Below are 19,124 nucleotides of genomic sequence, written 5' to 3' on the forward strand. Positions count from 1 at the left end.
AACAGTGAAGGAGGCTGGTTAACATGTGGTGTACCAGCAGTCGGACAGATGTACTGCTACCCAGGTGGTAGATCAAGCCAATCAGAAAACTGGGGATTATTGGACAGTCAAAGACATGCATGTGCCAGTGGTAGAATATTACATGATTAGTGTCGGGTAGGAAGAAAGAGGTGATGTGGTGGTCCTTTAAAACAGCACTCCTCATTTGCTGATTCCTGGGTCTTGGCAAACGTAACTGCCACTTAGCTGAACACCATATTTAATGCTACAAGGTTCTTAAAGCGGCAATCAGCAGTTGAAACAAAGCCTTCTCTCCACCCCTATTTCGGTAAAAAGCTGAGGGATGGGGCCGGAAAAATGTAACCACTCTCAAATGTATATACAGAGCTATGGATGCGAGGACTGACCATCTATGATATCAAAATTATAGTTCTAATTTCTTTGTTTACAAACATTGGAGTAAAACAAGTGTATATTTTGGATTCTGATGGGGTACAAAAGTGGAACTAAGCTCATGAAGCATTTATAAGTTATTTCATTCAAAAATCAATGGGTACATATTGTTCATTTTTAAGTCCAAAAATGGATGTAGCCACTGCAGATTGCCCCTTTAAAGGATTTAGCCTCGACTTTACCAGACTATGATACAGGGGTAATAGTTGTGTTTGAATTAGACTTGGACTTTCCCATAGAGGGTAGAAGGGGGGAAATGTGCTGTCTACTGTATTGCTGAAACGCTGAAATCTCATTGGTCTGTTTCTTATATGCTTATATTCTCATTTGCCCATCATCACTCTCTCGCCCTGTTAACCCCGCCTTCCACTCACTGCTGTCCAATCGCCTACCTTCGCCATTCCAGTCTCCATTCCAATTGGTCCATCCTGCTCAAGTCAGACTCAGAAAGAAGTGTGTGTCAGTCTACCATGTGTACCAGCACAACTCGTGTGTGTCTTTGTGTGTCTTTGTATGTGTGTGAGTGAGTGTGTGTTTGTATTTGTGCATTTTTGCGTGTTTGTGTGCGTGTATGAATTACCATGCCCTGTCATTGTGAATGATGTCATGTTACCATTTCTCTTTCTTCTGGGCTCCTCAAACTGCTCTGTTGCTCCTCTTTTCTCACAATCCTCAACTTCTCTTTTCAGTTCCGTTTTTGTTTCTTCTTTTTGTCATTGGTGCTGAATAGGGGAGCAGTGCATTTTGGGAAATCCAGCCGAATCTTTTCTGATTTACTTGTTTATTTTGTATCTAACCTTATGACTCAATGTTTGCTGGCTCTAAAATCTAAATCATTAATACATCATTGAATTCAATGTAGTTTCACTTGACGTTAACCCCTTCCCCATGATATGAGCTTGTGCTGTAATCAACCAGCACTACCTGTTGACCCAGCACACACTGACTCTTAATATGAACCAATCCATTGACCATAAAGGGCAGGCGTGTAAAATCAGTCACAACACCTACCAAGGTATAACCTTAATAATGATATTGGTACTGGGATTTTTTTAAACTGCTTTACCACCACATCATCTTGACCTTTGACCTGAAACAGGAGATTATCCTGGCCGTAACATTGTGACTGATCTTACTGCCTCTGGCCTGTTCTTCCTTTCACAGACATTGTTTTACCATCCAAAGCTCAAAGACTATCCTCCTTTTCTCAAGCCCCCCTTCAATCATCTTTCTACCACAAGCCCCAGTTTCACCTGACCAATCATCAAAAGCATCACTTGTGCATCGTAGAGATTTAAACCACATTTAAACAACTTTCACATCCCAATAGTACCAAGGTTACTCTACAACAATCCATGATATGGTACCATCTACAGCTTGGTTGAAAATCAACATAGCACCCTATAGGTCCTTTCACGGTATCCATCACATCGCTCCACTGTGAACCCACACACACACACATCCAATCAATCCAAACCTCTATACACTGCATGTGCAAACCAACTCAACCAAAGCTACTTCATGTTCAAACCCATACACACACATTCAACCCAACCAAAGCTCCTTCAAGTTCAAATCCATACACACACATTCAACCCAACCAAAGCTCCTTCAAGTTCAAACCCATACACACATATTCAACCCAACCAAAGCTTCTTCAAAGCCATACACTGTACATCCAACCCAACCTGACCAAAGCTACTTCAAACCCATACACACACATCCAATCCAACCAGACCTTTCAAACCCATACACTATACATACATTCACTCCAATCCAATCAAAGCCCACTCACACTGTGACAGTGAACCCATTGTGCTGTGCTGTGGTGTATACACTCCCTCGCAACATGACCAGGGACTTCAGTGTGTCTGTATTTCCCAACCCGAGCCTCGTCTTCCTGAAGTTACTGAGTGTGGCTCAGTCCAAAAATAACTCCTAGTTCCTCACCCTAACCTTTATACCCTCACTTTGTAGACTTCAAAGAATCAGGTGGGTATAGGTAATGTGGGGCAAGGGGTTAAGAGGTTGTTTTTGGACCAGGTTTTAGTATTGCTTTGGTGTTCTTTGCTAACTAACTGATCCTTTCTTTTTCAGTCAGATGATCTTTGATGCTTCACCAGTGCTTTCAGCCAAAGGGGTCTTAGATCTCCAAGAGTAACATATCATCATGTGTCATATGTATGATATGTTACCTGAACCACATCATTCCCTCTTGAAGGGTTAAAGTATAACTACCTTTTGGCTAAATACTCACACGGGGCACCAACATGTAGGGTACTCAATAATCTTCACACAAGGCACCAACATGTTGGGTACTCAATTATCCTCACACGGGGCACCAACATGTAGGGTACTGAATAATCTTCACACGAGGCACCAACATGTTAGGTACTCAATTATCCTCAAACGGGGCATCAACATGTAGGGTACTCAATAATCCTCACACGGGGCACCAACATGTTGGGTACTCAATAATCTTCATGCGAGGCACCAACATGTGGGGTACTCAATTATCCTCAAATGGGGCACCAACAGGTAGGGTTCTCAATAATCCTCACATGGAGCACCAACATGTAGGGTACTCAATAATCCTCACACGGGGCACCAACATGTAGGGTACTCAATAATTCTCACACAGGGCACCAACATGTAGGTTACTCAATAATACTCACACGGGGCACCAACATGGACATCCTGTTGAACATGCTGCGTGCTAGTCATTCAGCAGATCCTCTTATCCCAATTAGTGGACTACATAGGTCTAAGACCCTTAGGTTGATTGATGGGATGTGGGTCTGGTTGATGTTTATGTTATGTTTGTGAATGTAATGTTTCTATTTGTGTGAGCGAGAGAGAGAGAGAGAGAGGAGAAAAAGAGACAGAGAAAGATGACTGTGCTGACTGTTCTTCACTATCATCTTGTCAATGTTCTCTTTTTCCCAGAAGAGTAGACCTGAATATGCCCTCACATCCCCACAGAGCACACAAACACACACAGGCACACTGTGCACATACAAACATACACTCACACACTTTTGAAAGTCTTTAAAGCTGATTTGGCAAAAGCTAATATGGACGTTAGGTTGACTCATTGGTTTGGCATGATATCACAGTGTCAGTCTGTTCCAGTGAATCTAAAGTCAGATCCATTCTCTGAGTGCTGCTCAGCTCTTTCTTCCTCTTCCTCTTCCTCTCTACTCTCACCTCTCCTACCTCCCCGAGCGAGAGCTGGGCCTGAGCCATTGGGGAAAAGGTTCTACTCTCTTGTTTTCCCTCTCTCTCCCTTTCTCAGTGCAGTACTTACACAGGGAAAGGTCCGTCTCTCTCATTCTCTCTCTCCTTCTCCCTCTCTTGATGCAGCGTTTTAAACCTATGAGAGTTTTGCACTTACAAAACTGCTTTAGATTGCTTTAAAAAAACACAGTCAGCCATTGAAATGTCTAATACATTATTTGGACAGTCCTCTCAAGATACAGCAATGGATGCTCAATACACTATACTAACAGTTACATTTATCGAGCTTCTAGTGAGGCCATTAAAATAAAGTGTTAGGCCCTGCAGCAAAACTGCAGAAGCTAAGCATTTTCCCAGGAAGTTTCACTGCCACAACATTTGCGCCATTGGGTTTACTGCCTATAATACATGCACTGCTATAACGTATAATGGGTCTGCATTTTGTACAGTAAATGTACGATAAAACAATAGCCCAGGTAGACACCGAACGAGAGAGAGCCTCACACTCAAGTAGATTTATGATGAAGAGGACAGAGGAGAAGAGGTGACAATGGACAATACAGTGAATACACGAAAACACACACACACACAAACACACACACACGTACCCCGTCAGGAGTTTTAGACAGCTGCTGCAGCAGCCACCTGGGCTAATTGGCATGAGGGAGAGTTGAACAGCACCTGGGGGAATCACGCTGTGTGTGTGTGTGTGTGTGTTTCCATTATGGCCTGTCGCTGACTCCTCCTCTACTTCATATGTCCTCTCTCTCTCTTTCACTGATGGACAGAGAGTGATAGAGAGACTCTCCTCCCCCTTACTCCTCTTTCCTCTGTCCTTTATGGATGGATGGATAAAGGGAGGACAGATGAGAGAAACAGGTGTGAAACTGTAAATGATATACTGAACTGTAAAATCAACTGTCCTTTTTGTTGTGTACAGTATGTCCCACTGGGCACACACTGGTTGAATCAATGTTGTTTCTAGGGCCGGGACGATACCAGTATCGCGATACTTGTTAGCGTCTTGGCATGGAAACAAAACCCAAAGCAGATTTAACTTCTTTAGGTAAACAGCCTTAATGATGGAAAAAACATTGTTATCTTGACAACCAGTCACATTTATTTATTTTCCAATCTATAGCGCACACTATTTTACATACAGATGTTTTTCAAATAATTTTTGCCATGGAAAAAGTATTGCAATACTGGTATCGTCCCGGCTCTAATTTGTTTTCATGCCATTTCAATGAAATTACATTGAACCAATGTGGAATAGACGTTGAATTGACATCTGTGCCTAGTAGGGTCTTTATGAGAGAGAAGGAAAGGAAGAGAAAGAGGTAGAGAAAAGATACAGCAAGAGTGAAAAAGCGAGAAAAAGTTGCATTGAAAAAGACAGCATAAATTAACCATTCACTACCTGCTCCCTACAGCCTCACAATGCACCAAAATAACCTCACTCCTCCACAGCCACAGTCTCTTCTACACACACACACACACACACACACACACACACACACACACACACACACACACACACACACACCACTTTGGGCGTTGGCGATGCTGTTTATTTCCGTTCATGCTCTCTCAGAGGAGACTACATTTGAATAATTGTTGATCAGAGGAGAGCATCTCTGATTTGATTAGTCATGACTGGCAGCCACAGGGGACCTGGGCCCAGGAACACTGTGCTTCTCTCGCTTTCTCTCCCTCGTTTTCACTCATTCTCTCTTTCCAAGATCTCTGTGTCTTCCTGTACCTCTTTCCTCTCCTTTCCTCTCCTTGTATACCTCTCTTTCCATGTACCTTTGCTACTCTCTCTCACTCCATCTGTTTTTCATTTGTGTCTCTATCTTCTGTAATTATGTGATATATATATGTCAGTATGGGTGTGTATGTTTTTCTTTAACTAACACTATTATATCTCTTGAGACCTGCGGGCTGGCATCCACCTCTCGAAACCTTTCACCCACAATGTCCAGTACACTACTCCCTATCTCACTCTATGACCCCCCCACCCCGCCTACCTCCCTGTCCTCCCCTCTCTTACTCCCCCCTTCCAACAGAAGCTCAGAGTAAGCCTTACTACTCGGATTACTCCCCCACTCGTCTCCTCATCCACAAGATGTGCACCTCCCAGTATCTGGACCTCTTCATTACCATTGTCATCGCACTCAATGTCATCACCATGGCGATGGAACACTACCAGCAGCCGAAGGTAGGACTTGAGCAATGATGGGGTTTGTAGTTTTAAGGTAGAGATTTGAAGTCTGTTAGTTATCACCATGGTCCCTCAGAAAGCACTGACAAAGATTCCCATGACAGCCTAGTTTGTATTCATTCCACATAGTCCAACATCATTACTCTGGGATTTGTAGTTTGTTTGCCTGCACAAACAGATTTGAGAAAAGTTATTTCAATTCTTCAGGGGATTTTCTCCACATTACATAAAGTAATACAAACAATTCATGAACTAAACTCCCACGTAAATTATGTCTCAATGAATTGTCATTGTTTATTATCAGCCGAAAGGTGATTCGTGATGAAAACAGCTTGAGTTTTCCGATGAAATTACCATGTGTCCGGAAAGGTTATGCATGAGATATAGATATAGAGAACAGAGAAATAGAGAAAAGGAGAGACAGTAATAGAGAGAGATGAGGGTGGTAGAGAGAGAGAGAGAGCGAGAGAGAGAGAGATGTGGTAAGGGTGGCCAGAGGAGAGCAGAGCAGAGTCAGTAAATCCCTATAGAGTTACTTGTCTGATCTTCTCACAACATGCCTACTTGGAAAAGGTCACTTTTTACATTGAGATGGGTATCGTGAATTCCCCCAGGCTACAAGACACTTTTATACCGACAGTCTTTTCAAAAAGAAGCAGAGAGAGGGAGAGAAGGGAGAGAGAGGGAGATGGTAGGGTGTTGAAAATGCCCGACTCTGGGAAAATGTTTACTTTGGGAGAGTAAGACGTCAGAGAGAGACCATATATACAGTAGCTATAACCTGTGGAATTCTGTACTACTAACCATGCCTCCCTCCCTCCAGGAGTTGGACGAGGCGCTGAAGATCTGTAACTACATCTTCACCATCGTCTTCGTCCTGGAGTCTGTCTTCAAGCTGGTGGCCTTTGGCTTCCGACGTTTCTTCAAGGACAGGTCAGAGGTCACACTTTGCCTCAGAGTAGGAGTGCTAATCTAGGATCAATTTAGCTTTTTAGAGCAAAACTGCCTCGTATTTGGACATGGGAGATGCTTTGTGAATATGGGCCCAGCTATGTTCAGGTGAAGCAGAGATGGTGTGTGTGAGTTAGTGTGCTGTGGAAAGGTGCAGTGGTGGATTACTCTCTCTCAGTTAGGCCTTTATGAATACAAACTGCCTCGTTAAACACACTGCCTCAGATTATATCATAGCTTTAAAATCCTTGGCTTCCAACTGAACAGCACAAAGACAAACACACACACCCAACCACACACAAGAGCATGTACACACACATGCACACACACAGAGATGCACACACAAACGTGCGGCCGTGTACACGCACGCAAACACACACAGGACTACGTACACACACACAGTCACTGTACACTCAGTGCCGACAGTGTGAGTTTGCAGTGGACCTTGTAACCGAGAGGCCTATGATATCCTCTGTCTTTGCCAGATTAGACCATTATCCCCCGGCTGAGATCCAGAGTGTCACATCACACACACACACACACACACACACACACACACACACACACACACACACACACACACACACACACACACACACACACACACACACACACAGAGAGAGGCAACTAGGTCCCCCAGGGGTCCAATTGAAAATGTCATTGTGTTTAAAGTGATCTGAGTAGTTAGACACTGACGTGACGAAGAAACTATCGAGTGGCGTCGGACCCTGCCCTCAGAGAACACACATACACACACACTGGACCCTGGCAGATTAAGAAATGTATGATGAATTGGCAGACACGCTCAACGATGGCAGGGGGCTTAGGAGTTAGACCACGACACACAAACACACCCACGCACACACATTTCTGATGGAGCAGAAGTGGAAAAAATACATTTATTCTGCTTACACACATTGTGTTCTCATCACCCTCTTTCCAAGACAGAACAGTTCTGCTCAACTTGGAACAGCAAGTTATTAGTGATCTTATGGGGTGTCGGGGTGAGTGTAGCTGGTGCATGGGAGTCAGGCGCAGGAGAGCAGAGATGAGTGAACAAAGCACTTTACTGAGGCAATCATAATAACAGAACGCAACCGCGTCACAAAATGAATGCCCAAAGAACAGGAGAGGCAGCACAAAGCACAAAAATAACAAAGTACAAAGTACCGGCTTCCACAAAACATGGGTGTAAAACAAAACCCGGCGCAAACCAGCCGGAAACGTGCCCACCTGACAATAAACAATTTTACACACAGACATGGGGGGAACAGAGGATTAAATACACAACAAGTAATGAGGGAAATGTAAACCAGATGTGTGGGAAAACAAGACAAAACAAATGGAAAATGAAAAGTGGATTGGCGATGGCTAGAAGACCGGTGACGTCGACCACCGAACATCGCCCGAACAAAGAGAGGAACCGACTTCGGCGGAAGTCGTGACAGTACCCCCCCTTGAAGCGCGGCTCCAGCAGCGCGCCGACACCAGCCTCGGGGACGACCCGGAGGGCGAGGTGCAGGGCGATCCGGACGGAGACGGTGGAACTCCCGCAGCATTGAAGGGTCCAACAGGTCCTCCACCAGAACCCAGCATCTCTCCTCCGGACCGTACTCCTCCCAGTCCACGAGGTACTGAAGGCCCCTCGCCCGACGCCTCGAATCCAGTATGGAGCGAACGGAGTACGCCGGGGCCCCCTCGATGTCCAGAGGGGCCGGAGGAACCTCCCGCACCTCAGACTCCTGGAGTGGGCCAGCCACCACCGGCCTGAGGAGAGACACATGGAACGAGGGGTTAATACGGTAATCGGGAGGAAGCTGTAACCTGTAACTCACCTCGTTCAGTCTCCTCAGGACTTTAAATGGCCCCACAAACCACGGACCCAGCTTCCGGCAGGGCAGGCGGAGGGGCAGGTTTTGGGTCGAGAGCCAGACCCGGTCCGGGGCCTCACTGCGGTGATGGTCTGCGCTGGCTTTCTGGCAAAGCACAGCGGACTGAAGGTGAACATGGGCGGCGTCTTTCCACCTGCCCGTTACTCTCAGGGTGAAAACCAGAGGTAAGGCTGACCGAGACCCCCAGACGTTCCATGAACGCCCTCCAGACCCTCGAAGTGAACTGTGGACCCCGATCAAACACTATGTCCTCAGGCACCCCATAGTGCAGGAAGACGTGTGTAAACAAGGCCTCCGCAGTCTGTAGGGCTTAGGGAGACTGGGCAGAAGAGGAGACGGCAGGACTTAGAACAACGGTCCACAACGACCAGGATCATGGTGTTACCCTGTGAGGGACCAAGGCCGTTGTGGAACGGGTAACGAGTGTAGCTTACCTCTGGGCAGGTGCCTAGCAGCCTTACACTGGGCACACACCGAGCAGGAGGAAACATAAACCCTCACGTCCTTAGCCAAAGTGGGCCACCAGTTTTTCCCAGTCAGACAGCGCACCGTCCAACCGATGCCTGGATGACCAGAGGAGGGTGACGTGTGGGCCCAATAGGTCAGCCGGTCACGGACCGCAGACAGAACATACAGACGCCCAGCGGGACACTGGAGGGAAGTGGGCTCGGCACGTAGCGCCTGCTCAGTGTCCGCGTCCAGCTCCCACACTACCGGCACCACCAGGCAGGAGGCCAGGAGTATGGGGGTGGGATCCATGGGCCGCTCCTCTGTGTCATACAGCTGGGACAGGGCGTCTGCCTTCACGTTCTGGGAACCTGGTCTGTAAGAAAGGGTGAAAACAAAACGGGTGAAAAACATGGCCCACCTTGCCTGGCGAGGGTTCAGTCTCCTCGCTGCCCGGATGTACTCCAGATTGCGGTGGTCAGTCCAGATGAGATAAGGGTGTTTAGCCCCCTCAAGCCAATGTCTCCACACCTTCAAAGCCTTGACAACAGCCAACAGCTTCCGGTCCCCCACGTCATAGTTTCGCTCTGCAGGGCTGAGCTTCCTCGAGAAGAAGGGACAGGCGCGGAGCTTCGGTGGCATACCCGAGTGCTGAGAGAGCACGGCTCCTATCCCAGCCTCGGACGCGTCCACTTCCACTATGAACGCCAAAGAGGGATCCGGATGGGCCAGCAGGAGAGCCAAGGTAAACAGAGCCCTCAGGTGACCAAAAGCCCTGTCCGCCTCAGCCAACCACTGCAAAAGTACTGGTCCCCCCTTCAGCAGTGAGGTAATGGGAGCTGCTACCTGACCAAAACCCTGGATAAACCGCCGGTGGTAATTGGCAAACCATAGAAACCGCTGCACCTCCTTTACTGTGGCGGGAGTTGGCCAATTACGCACGGCTGAAATGCGGTCACTCTCCATCTCCACCCCTGAGGTGGAAATGCGGTACCCTAGGAAGGAGATGGACTGTTGGAAGAACAGGCATTTCTCAGCCTTGACGTACAGGTCATGCTCCAACAGACGACCAAGCACCCTGCACACCAGGGACACATGCTCGGCAAGTGTAGCGGAGTATATCAGAATGTCATCAATATACACCACTACACCCTGCCCGTGCAGATCCCTGAAAATCTTGTCTACAAAGGCTTGTAAGACTGATGGAGCATTCATCAACCCGTACGGCATGATGAGGTACTCATAATGCCCTGAGGTCGTACTGAACGCCGTCTTCCACTCGTCTCCCTCCTGGATACGCACCAGGTTGTAAGCGCTCCTGAGATCTAGTTTGGTGAAGAAGCGTGCCCCGTGCATTGACTCAATCGCAGTGGCGAAAAGAGGTAGCGGGTAACTGTACCTCACCATGATCTGATTAAGGCCTCGATAGTCAATACACGGGTGCCGACCTCCCTCCTTCTTCTTCACAAAAAAGAAACTCGAGGAGCCGGGTGAAGTGGAGGACCGAATGTACCCCTGACGCAGGGATTCAGAGACATTTGTTTCCATAGCCCTCGTCTTCGCTTGTGACAGGGGATACACGTGACTCCTGGGAAGTGCAGCGTCTACCAGGAGATTTATCGCACAATCCCCCCGTCGATGGGGTGGTAATTGAGTCGCCTTCTTTTTGGAGAAGGCGAGAGCCAAATCGGCATATTCGGGGGGAATGCGCACGGTGGACACCTGGTCTGGACTTTCCACCATAGTAGCACCAACGGAAACCCCTAAACACCTCCCCGAGCACTCTTGCGACCACCCCGGGAGAGCCCTCTGTTGCCATGAAACAGTGGGGTCATGACAAGCTAACCAGGGTCATTGAGGAAGAGACTGATTCTCTTAGTGTGACCACAATGCGTCACCATGCCCAGAAGAGCGGTGGCCTCCCTAATCAACCCTGACCCTAATGTTCGACTGTCTAAGGCGTGAACTGGGAAGGGCATAGCCACTGGAACGATGGGGATCCCTAAACTATGGGTGAATGATCTGTCTATAAAATTCCCAGCCGCGCCTGAATCGACGAGCGCCGTATGCTGGGAATGTGGGGAAAACTCAGGAAAAGTAACAAACAAAAACATGTGTGCAACAGAGGGCTCTGGGTGAGAATGGTGCCTTCTCACCGGGGGTGACACCAGAGTGCCCTGCCTGCTGCCTCAACTCCCAGAGGGACCAATCCGGCACCGACCGGCAGTGTGACCTCTGCGGCCACAGATGGTGCATGAGACAGAACCTCCTCCGGTCTCCCTGAGCGCAGCACCGCCCAGCTCCATGGTCATCGGAGCGGTGGTGCTGGGGGATGGAACCGACAGACCCCGCTCTGGACGTCCGCGGATAGCCTGCAGGTTATCCAGCCGAATGGACAGGTCCCCCAGCTGGTCGAAGGTGAGGGTGGTGTCCCTGCAGGCCAACTCTCGACAGATGTAGCAGCGATAGTGGTCGATCAGGGCCTTGTCGTTCCATCCTGCGCCGGCGGCCAGGGTCCGAAAGTTCATCGCGAACTCCTGGGCGCTCTTCGTCCCCTGCCTCAGATGGAAGAGGCGTTCACCCGCCGCTCTACCCTCGGGCGGGTGGTCGAAGACTGACCGGAAGCAGCGGATGAAATCCTCGAAATGGTCCAACGCCGCATCTCCTTCTCCCCACACGGCGTTGGCCCACTCCAGGGCTTTCCCCGAGAGGCACGAGACGAGGGCGGACACCTTCTCACGGCCTGAAGGAGCCGGGTGGATGGTTGCCAGGTAGAGATCTAGCTGCAACAGGAAACCCTGGCAGCCTGCAGCTGTCCCATCGTACTCCCGGGGAAGGGCGAGACGAATCCCACTGGGACCGGGTGAAGGGGGGGCGAGTAGTGGAGACCCTGGTTGTGCTGGTGGAGGCGCTGGGGGAACTCCCTGTCTCTCCCAGCGGTCCATGGTTTGGACCACGCGGTCCATGGCGGCGCCGAGATGGTGGAGCATCGCCGCGTGCTCTTGGATGCGCTCCTCGACCCCTATACCAGGGGCACCTGCTCCTGCTGACTCCATATTGTGGGTTTGAAATTATGTCAGGGGGTGAGTGTAGCTGGTGCATGGGAGTCAGGCGCAGGAGAGCAGAGATGAGTGAACAAAGCACTTTTCTGAGGCAATCATAATAACAGAACGCAACCGCATCACAAAACGAATGCCCAAAGAACAGGAGAGGCAGCACAAAGCACAAAAATAACAAAGTACAAAGTACCAGCTGCCACAAAGCACGGGTGTAAAACAAAACCCGGCGCAAACTAGCCGGAAACGTGCCCACCTGACAATAAACAATTTCACACACAAACATGGGGGGAACAGAGGGTTAAATACACGACAAGTAATGAGGGAAATGTAAACCAGGTGTGTGGGAAAACAAGACAAAACGAATGGAAAATTTAAGGTGGATCGGCGATGGCTAGAAGACCGGTGACGTCGACCGCCGAACGCTGCCCGAACAAGGAGAGGAACCGACTTGGGCGGAAGTCGTGACATGGGGTTTGTTATATCTACAATAATCACGGTGGGAAAGTGTATCGGTGATTTCTCTCACCATGTTACTGTAGAACTTTGCTCTAATTAAACACCTAAGATGGCCCAGGGCCTCTGACAGATCCTTGGATTGTCTCACACACTAACACACAAACTTAAGACCTCCTAAGGCTGGAGGTTTTCTCCAATTTTCCATCCTCATCTTGTGGGCTCACCTTTGGGTAAAGTGACCCATAGTATGCACACATGTCATTGGTGCGTGTATAACATGCCCTTTATGTGTGTGTGTAGGTGGAACCAGCTGGACCTGGCCATAGTGTTGTTGTCCATCATGGGCATCACTCTGGAGGAGATTGAGGTCAATGCATCCCTGCCCATCAACCCTACTATCATCAGAATCATGAGAGTGCTAAGGATAGCACGAGGTACACACACACACACACACACACACACACACACACACACACACACACACACACACACACACACACACACACACACACACACACACACTCACAGGAGGCTGCTGAGGGGAGGATGGTTCATAATAATGTCTGGAATGAAGCTAATGGAATGGTACCAAACACATGGAAACCATCTGTTTGATGTACTTGATATCATTCCACTTATTCTGCTCCAGCCATTACCACAGCCCATCCTCCCCAATTAAGGTGCCACCAACCTCCTGTGATAAACATACATACATTCTTTCTATCTCTTCTTCTCTCTTTATTTTTTATCTCTCTCTTTCTCCACACACACACACACACACACACACACACACACACACACACACACACACACACACACACACACACACACACACACACACACACACACACAAACAAACTAAATGTGCCTCCTGTACTGTCCTGCTGTTTTAATATGGGTTGTAAAGCAGCGGTAGGTATCCCAGGGACTCCCCTCTTTGTCATTTTTGTGTGGTGGGTCGTAGAGTTTCCCTGGTGAGCTGCAATGAGACCAGATGGCACTCGGAAACAAAGTCATCTCACAAAAACAGGACAGAGATGGGGAGAGAGAGGGAGAGAGGGGCTCCAGGAGGCAGACTGGGAGACAGACTGGAGAGAGGAAGAATAGAGGAAAGAGAAGTGTATGGAAAGAAAAGAGGAAGAGCAGAGGAACATAGAAGCAGTAAGAGGCAGCACTGCTCATCTGCTTCTCTCGGATTACTGCTCAATAGAGCAGGAGAGGAAAGATAGCAGAGAGGGTAAGCTGATTACTGTCTTTGTAAAGACAGGAGGGCAAGATTAGAGAGAATGGAGGGAAGAGACAGAGTTAGAAGGGTAAAGAGAATGTATTTCGAGAGGCAGAAGGAAAGCATGGCCGCTCATCTCCTTTGGGCTGATTACTGTTTAAAGAAAGAAGAGGGCAACTTGTGAAAGAGAGGAGGATGACAGGAAGAGGTAGAGGATGAGGAGAGGTAGAAGAAAGGAGTGAATGATGAGATAGGGATGAGGGAGGTAGAGGTGCTCATCTCTTCAGTCTGATGACTGTGTGTGTAATGAAAGAGCTAGCGGTGGGAGTCGTCATAGATTATTATCACACAGGACCCTAAGGGTGTGCGTGTGTGTTTAATTAAAGTTGTAGCCGTCCTCCACTGTTACCAACGGCAATTAACCCTGCCTCATCCGTCACTGCCCTGTCAGTGACATCATCAGACTGCGACCCCAGACATCATCACAGAGTGCAACCTCGGTTAGTATCTCACGGAATATGTTTTACCCACAGTTATTCCCAAATTTCATTATTTTCTCTCTCGCTGTGTGTGTGTGTGTCCTCAGTGCTGAAGCTACTGAAGATGGCAGTGGGGATGAGAGCGTTGCTGGACACTGTCATGCAGGCTCTGCCTCAGGTAAAGTACAGTAGAGGTACTACCACCAGATCACTATGCATGTTCTTCCGGTCTAAGACATTTAGCCTTATCACATTTAGCCTTTCCATTGGGTTTATGGTTGCATCAGCCATTTTACTTACGCCCATTACTAATCTTTCTCACCTTCTACTATAATAAGGATCTCTTTCCATGTTTCTTCCAGGGTACTCCTATGGAGCTACAGCTGCACCAATTAGCTGGGTGTTTCTGATGCAGCGATAGAGAGGGAGAAAGGGAAGAACTACTCCCAAGAATAGGTAGAAGGGGGGAAAAAGTTTTGAAAGAGGAGGGAGATAGATAAGAAACAGCGAAATAGAAAGGAAGAGAGAGGATGTGAGGAAAGGCTGCAAGATGCTGTCGCTGCCAATTCTCTCTAAAACTCAGATTGGAGGGAGGGAGGGAGGGAGGGAGGGAGGGAGGGAGGGAGGGAGAGAGAGGATGAAGATAAAGTGATGAGAGATAGAGCAGAGTGAGGGTACATGTTGAGCTGCAGGCTACAGTGTTAAATCCTTCAGAGCTTGTCATATCTACATAATTAATAATGATAATAACTTACACATTTTTTGGGTCAGCTGAGATTAGCTTTGGAGTACATTCTAAAGCTGTAGGCTTACTGTACCCGACCTGGGCATAAACCCTCTACCTCTCTATTGCCTTATCTCAATTCACTCTGGGGTCGTTCCACGAAATGAGTGTATTTTGGATCCCTTTGACATTTTAAGAAGAAATTGTGCACCGTTAATGAATTGTAAAGGCCTGTTCTATTCAATAAAGTGCCCTTTAATGTCGACCACATGGTTAATTCAGTCAATCTGAAATCCGTGCCCCCTCTGTGACTTCTAGGATGATTTTAACCCACTTGACCCCAAAATGTCTCCACGTTTTCACCATCAATGCAAAGCCCTAGTTATCTTGTTGCTTTGACAAAGCCATTTCTGAAGATTATTATTTACTAGTGATTTATTTGTCTCTCACCTCATTTTAAGGTCAACCCTGTAACGTGAACTGAACTCTTGTTGTAAAATATTGAAACTATAACTTTAGTTGTGTTAAAGCAGGTGAGCTGGTCCTACTCTCTCCTCTCCTCTGTCTCATCCCTCTCTCGTCTTTCTGCAGGTGGGGAATCTGGGTCTTCTCTTCATGCTGCTCTTCTTTATCTTCGCAGCACTGGGAGTGGAACTGTTTGGTGATCTCAGTAAGGACACCACACACACACACACACACACACACACACACACACCACACACACACACACACACACACACACAGCTGCTCTGGGTATAAAATGTTCTCTGCTGGCGTTTAATTCACATTAGGTCTTAATTGCTTTCTTTTGATTCCTTTCTTGAAATAATTTATTGATTTCACTAATTGTGGCTTTTAGCTTCCAGATAAATATAATTATTTCACCGTGATTATGATTTAATTGGAAAGCTCTGTTACGTCGGAACACACACACCCTAAGCTCTCTCGTTTTCCCTCTCCCTCTCTCTGTCTCTATCAGTTTGTGATGAGCTGCACCCGTGTGAGGGCTTGGGACGCTACGCTACGTTTAAGAACTTTGGCATGGCCTTCCTGCTGCTGTTCAGAGTTTCCACAGGAGACAACTGGAACGGCATTATGAAGGTGAGACTGGGCCACCATTTTGTATGCAGTGTCTGTGTTGTGTCTCTTTCTTCATGTGTTCATCCACATATGTATGTCCCCTCCAGGACACCCTGCGAGACTGTCAACAGGAGAATGCAGGCACCTGTTACAACACGGTGGTCTCTCCTATCTACTTTGTCTCCTTTGTGCTGACTGCCCAGTTTGTCCTGGTCAACGTGGTCATAGCCGTCCTCATGAAGCACCTGGAGGAGAGCAACAAAGAGGCCAAGGAGGAGGCAGAGCTGGAGGCTGAACTAGAGCTGGAGCTCCAGCATGGAGGAAGGGGAGGGGGAGGCAGTGGTAGATCACCCCAGCTAAGCCCTCTGGCCCTGGGCATGGAGGAGGGATCTGGGGGCTCCCCCTGGAGGTCTCCAGAGAGGGAGATCCAGAGGAGGGGAAATGTGATGGATTCTCCCCCAGCAGATATCACTAGAAGAGACTCCATACACATCAGCACTGATCCTCCGCTAAGCCTGGAGCCACCACTAGAGGTGAGTGTGGTTGACTGACACCTGGGTGTGTGTGTGTGTGTGTGTGTGTAATGGGGGGGGGGGTTGGAATTCTTCCTTTCCCTGGTTCAGGGGGAAACAGGAATTACCATTGAGGAGCTACAGTAGAATCTGCAGACAGATGCTTTTGTCCATAACTGTAGAACTCCTGAATGAGATTCCCTCTCTTGTATATGTGTGTTTGTCTGCTTGTATATTAACCTTTATTTAAACAGGGAGTCATGCTGAGACCACAGTCTCTTTCGCAGATTGGCCCTGCGTGAACACATCAATAAACAACAACAATTGTGCTATACATATCTATATACACATCGATTACACAATACATGAAAAGCAAACACAAAACACGAAACGCAAAACACAATCAATAATATGAAACAAACACATTCTTCAGAAAAAAGACTCTCACATCTGCCTGAATTGCCCTAGAGCAGCCCCCCCCCCCCCCAGTTTTCAGAGAAAAAAATGTAAATGTTATTTATATATACAGTACCAGTCAAAAGTTTGGACACACCGACTCATTCAAGGATATGCTGAGCAATTGTTGGCTGCTTTTCCCTCACTCTGCGGTCCAACTCATCCCAAACCATCTCAGTTGGGTTGAGGTCGGGTGATTGTGGAGGCCAGGTCATCTGATGCAGCACTCCATCACTCTCCTTCTTGGTCAAATAACCCTGACACAGACTGGAGTGTGTGTTTTGGGTCATTGTCCTGTTGAAAAACAAATGATATTCCCACTAAACGCAAACTAAATGGGATGCCTATCGCTGCAGAATGCTGTGGTAGCCATGCTGGTTAAGTGAGCCTTGAATTCTAAATAAATCACTGACAGTGTCACCATCAAAGCACCCCCACACCATCACACCTCCTCCTCCATGCTTTACGGTGGGAACCACACATGCAGAGATAATCCGTTCACCTACTCTGCGTCTCACAAAGACACGGCGGTTGGAATCAAAAATCTCAAATTTGGACTCATCAGACCAAAGGACAGATTTCCACCGTCTAATGACCATTGCTTGTGTTTCTTGGCCCGAACAAGTCTCCTCTTCTTATTGGTAATGGTTTCTTTGCAGCAAATCCACCATGATGGCCTGATTCATGTAGTCTCCTCTGAACAGTTGATGTTGGGATGTGTCTGTTACTTGAACTCTGTGAAGCATTTATTTGGGCTACAATCTGAGGCTGGTAACTCTAATGAACTTATCCTCTGCAGCAGAGGTAACTCTGGGTCTTCCTTTCCTGTGGCGGTTCTCATGAGAGCCAATTTCATCATAGTGCTTGATGGTTTTTGTGACTGCACATGAAGAAACTTTCAATGTTCTTGACATTTTCCAGATTGACTGACCTTCATGTCTTAAAGTAATGATGGACTGTCATTTCTCTTTGCTTATTTGATGAGCTGTTCTTGCCATAATATGGACTTGTTCTCTTACCAAATAGGGCTATCTTCTGTACACCACCCCTACCTTGTCACAACACAACTGATTGGCTCAAACGCATTAAGAATGAAAGAGATTCCACAAATTCACATTTAACAAGGCACACATGTTAATTGAAATTCATTCCAGGTGACTACCTCATGAAGCTGGTTGAGAGAATGCCAAGAGTGTGCAAAGCTGTCATCAAGGCAAAGGTTGGCTACTTTGAAGAATCTCAAATTAACTTTTTTGGTTACTACATGATTCCATGTGTTATTTAATAGTTTTGATGTCTTCACTATTATTCTCCAATGTGGAAAATAGTAAAACAATTAAGAAAAACCCTTGAATGATAGATGTGTCCAAACTTTTGACTGGTACTGTATATATTTTATTTTACATTTTTATATGGACATAAAAGACTGTAAAAACACCAGGGAATCTGCTCCAAGTGATTTTAATTTTGGAAGTCTGTTCCCAACTATTACCATGCATGATAGAAAGAGACATGCGATCATAAACAAATGTAAGCAAGGTTTGAAATGATTATATCTGTTTGGGCTTCTTGCAGCCAATTTGCGGTCTACAAACTATCTTTAATTATGTTCCGGTTCCCTGACCATCCGCTCAAGAAAAAAGCAGCCCACGGCTGAATCTATTTGATGATCGCTCCACTAGAGGTACCAACTACACCAACTTTAAGGACTTTTGGAAATCATTCCACATGAGCTGCAAAATAACTAAAAGCAGATTTACCTGACTGAGTGGAGATTGAAGGGATTTCCAGGGTTAGACATCCCTTGAGTCCAGGTCTGGTAACTTATGTAGCTCAGGGCGGCAGGGTACCCTAGTGGTTAGGGCGTTGGGCTAGTAACCGAAAGGTTGCAAGTTCGAATCCCCGAGGTACAAATCTGTTGTTCTGCCC

The 19,124-nt window shown here is 47.3% G+C and overlaps 1 protein-coding gene across 3 annotated transcripts in view; it reads left to right on the forward strand.

Annotated features, from left to right (window-relative positions):
* cacna1g (calcium voltage-gated channel subunit alpha1 G) overlaps window positions 1–19,124 on the forward strand; it is a 209,547-nt gene that overhangs the window by 175,885 nt on the left and 14,538 nt on the right. For all 3 annotated transcript variants that reach the window (XM_082970476.1, XM_045710396.2, XM_082970475.1), the window contains exons 24-30: window positions 5,760–5,911; window positions 6,738–6,847; window positions 13,020–13,153; window positions 14,531–14,601; window positions 15,739–15,817; window positions 16,127–16,248; window positions 16,335–16,760. In XM_082970476.1, coding sequence (XP_082826602.1) covers window positions 5,760–5,911; window positions 6,738–6,847; window positions 13,020–13,153; window positions 14,531–14,601; window positions 15,739–15,817; window positions 16,127–16,248; window positions 16,335–16,760 — 1,094 coding nt within the window. The remainder of the gene's footprint in view (window positions 1–5,759; window positions 5,912–6,737; window positions 6,848–13,019; window positions 13,154–14,530; window positions 14,602–15,738; window positions 15,818–16,126; window positions 16,249–16,334; window positions 16,761–19,124) is intronic.

The sequence above is a fragment of the Salmo salar genome, chromosome 28 (assembly GCF_965601325.2).
Source record: "Salmo salar chromosome 28, fSalSal1, whole genome shotgun sequence".
Taxonomy (NCBI): Eukaryota; Metazoa; Chordata; class Actinopteri; order Salmoniformes; family Salmonidae; genus Salmo; species Salmo salar.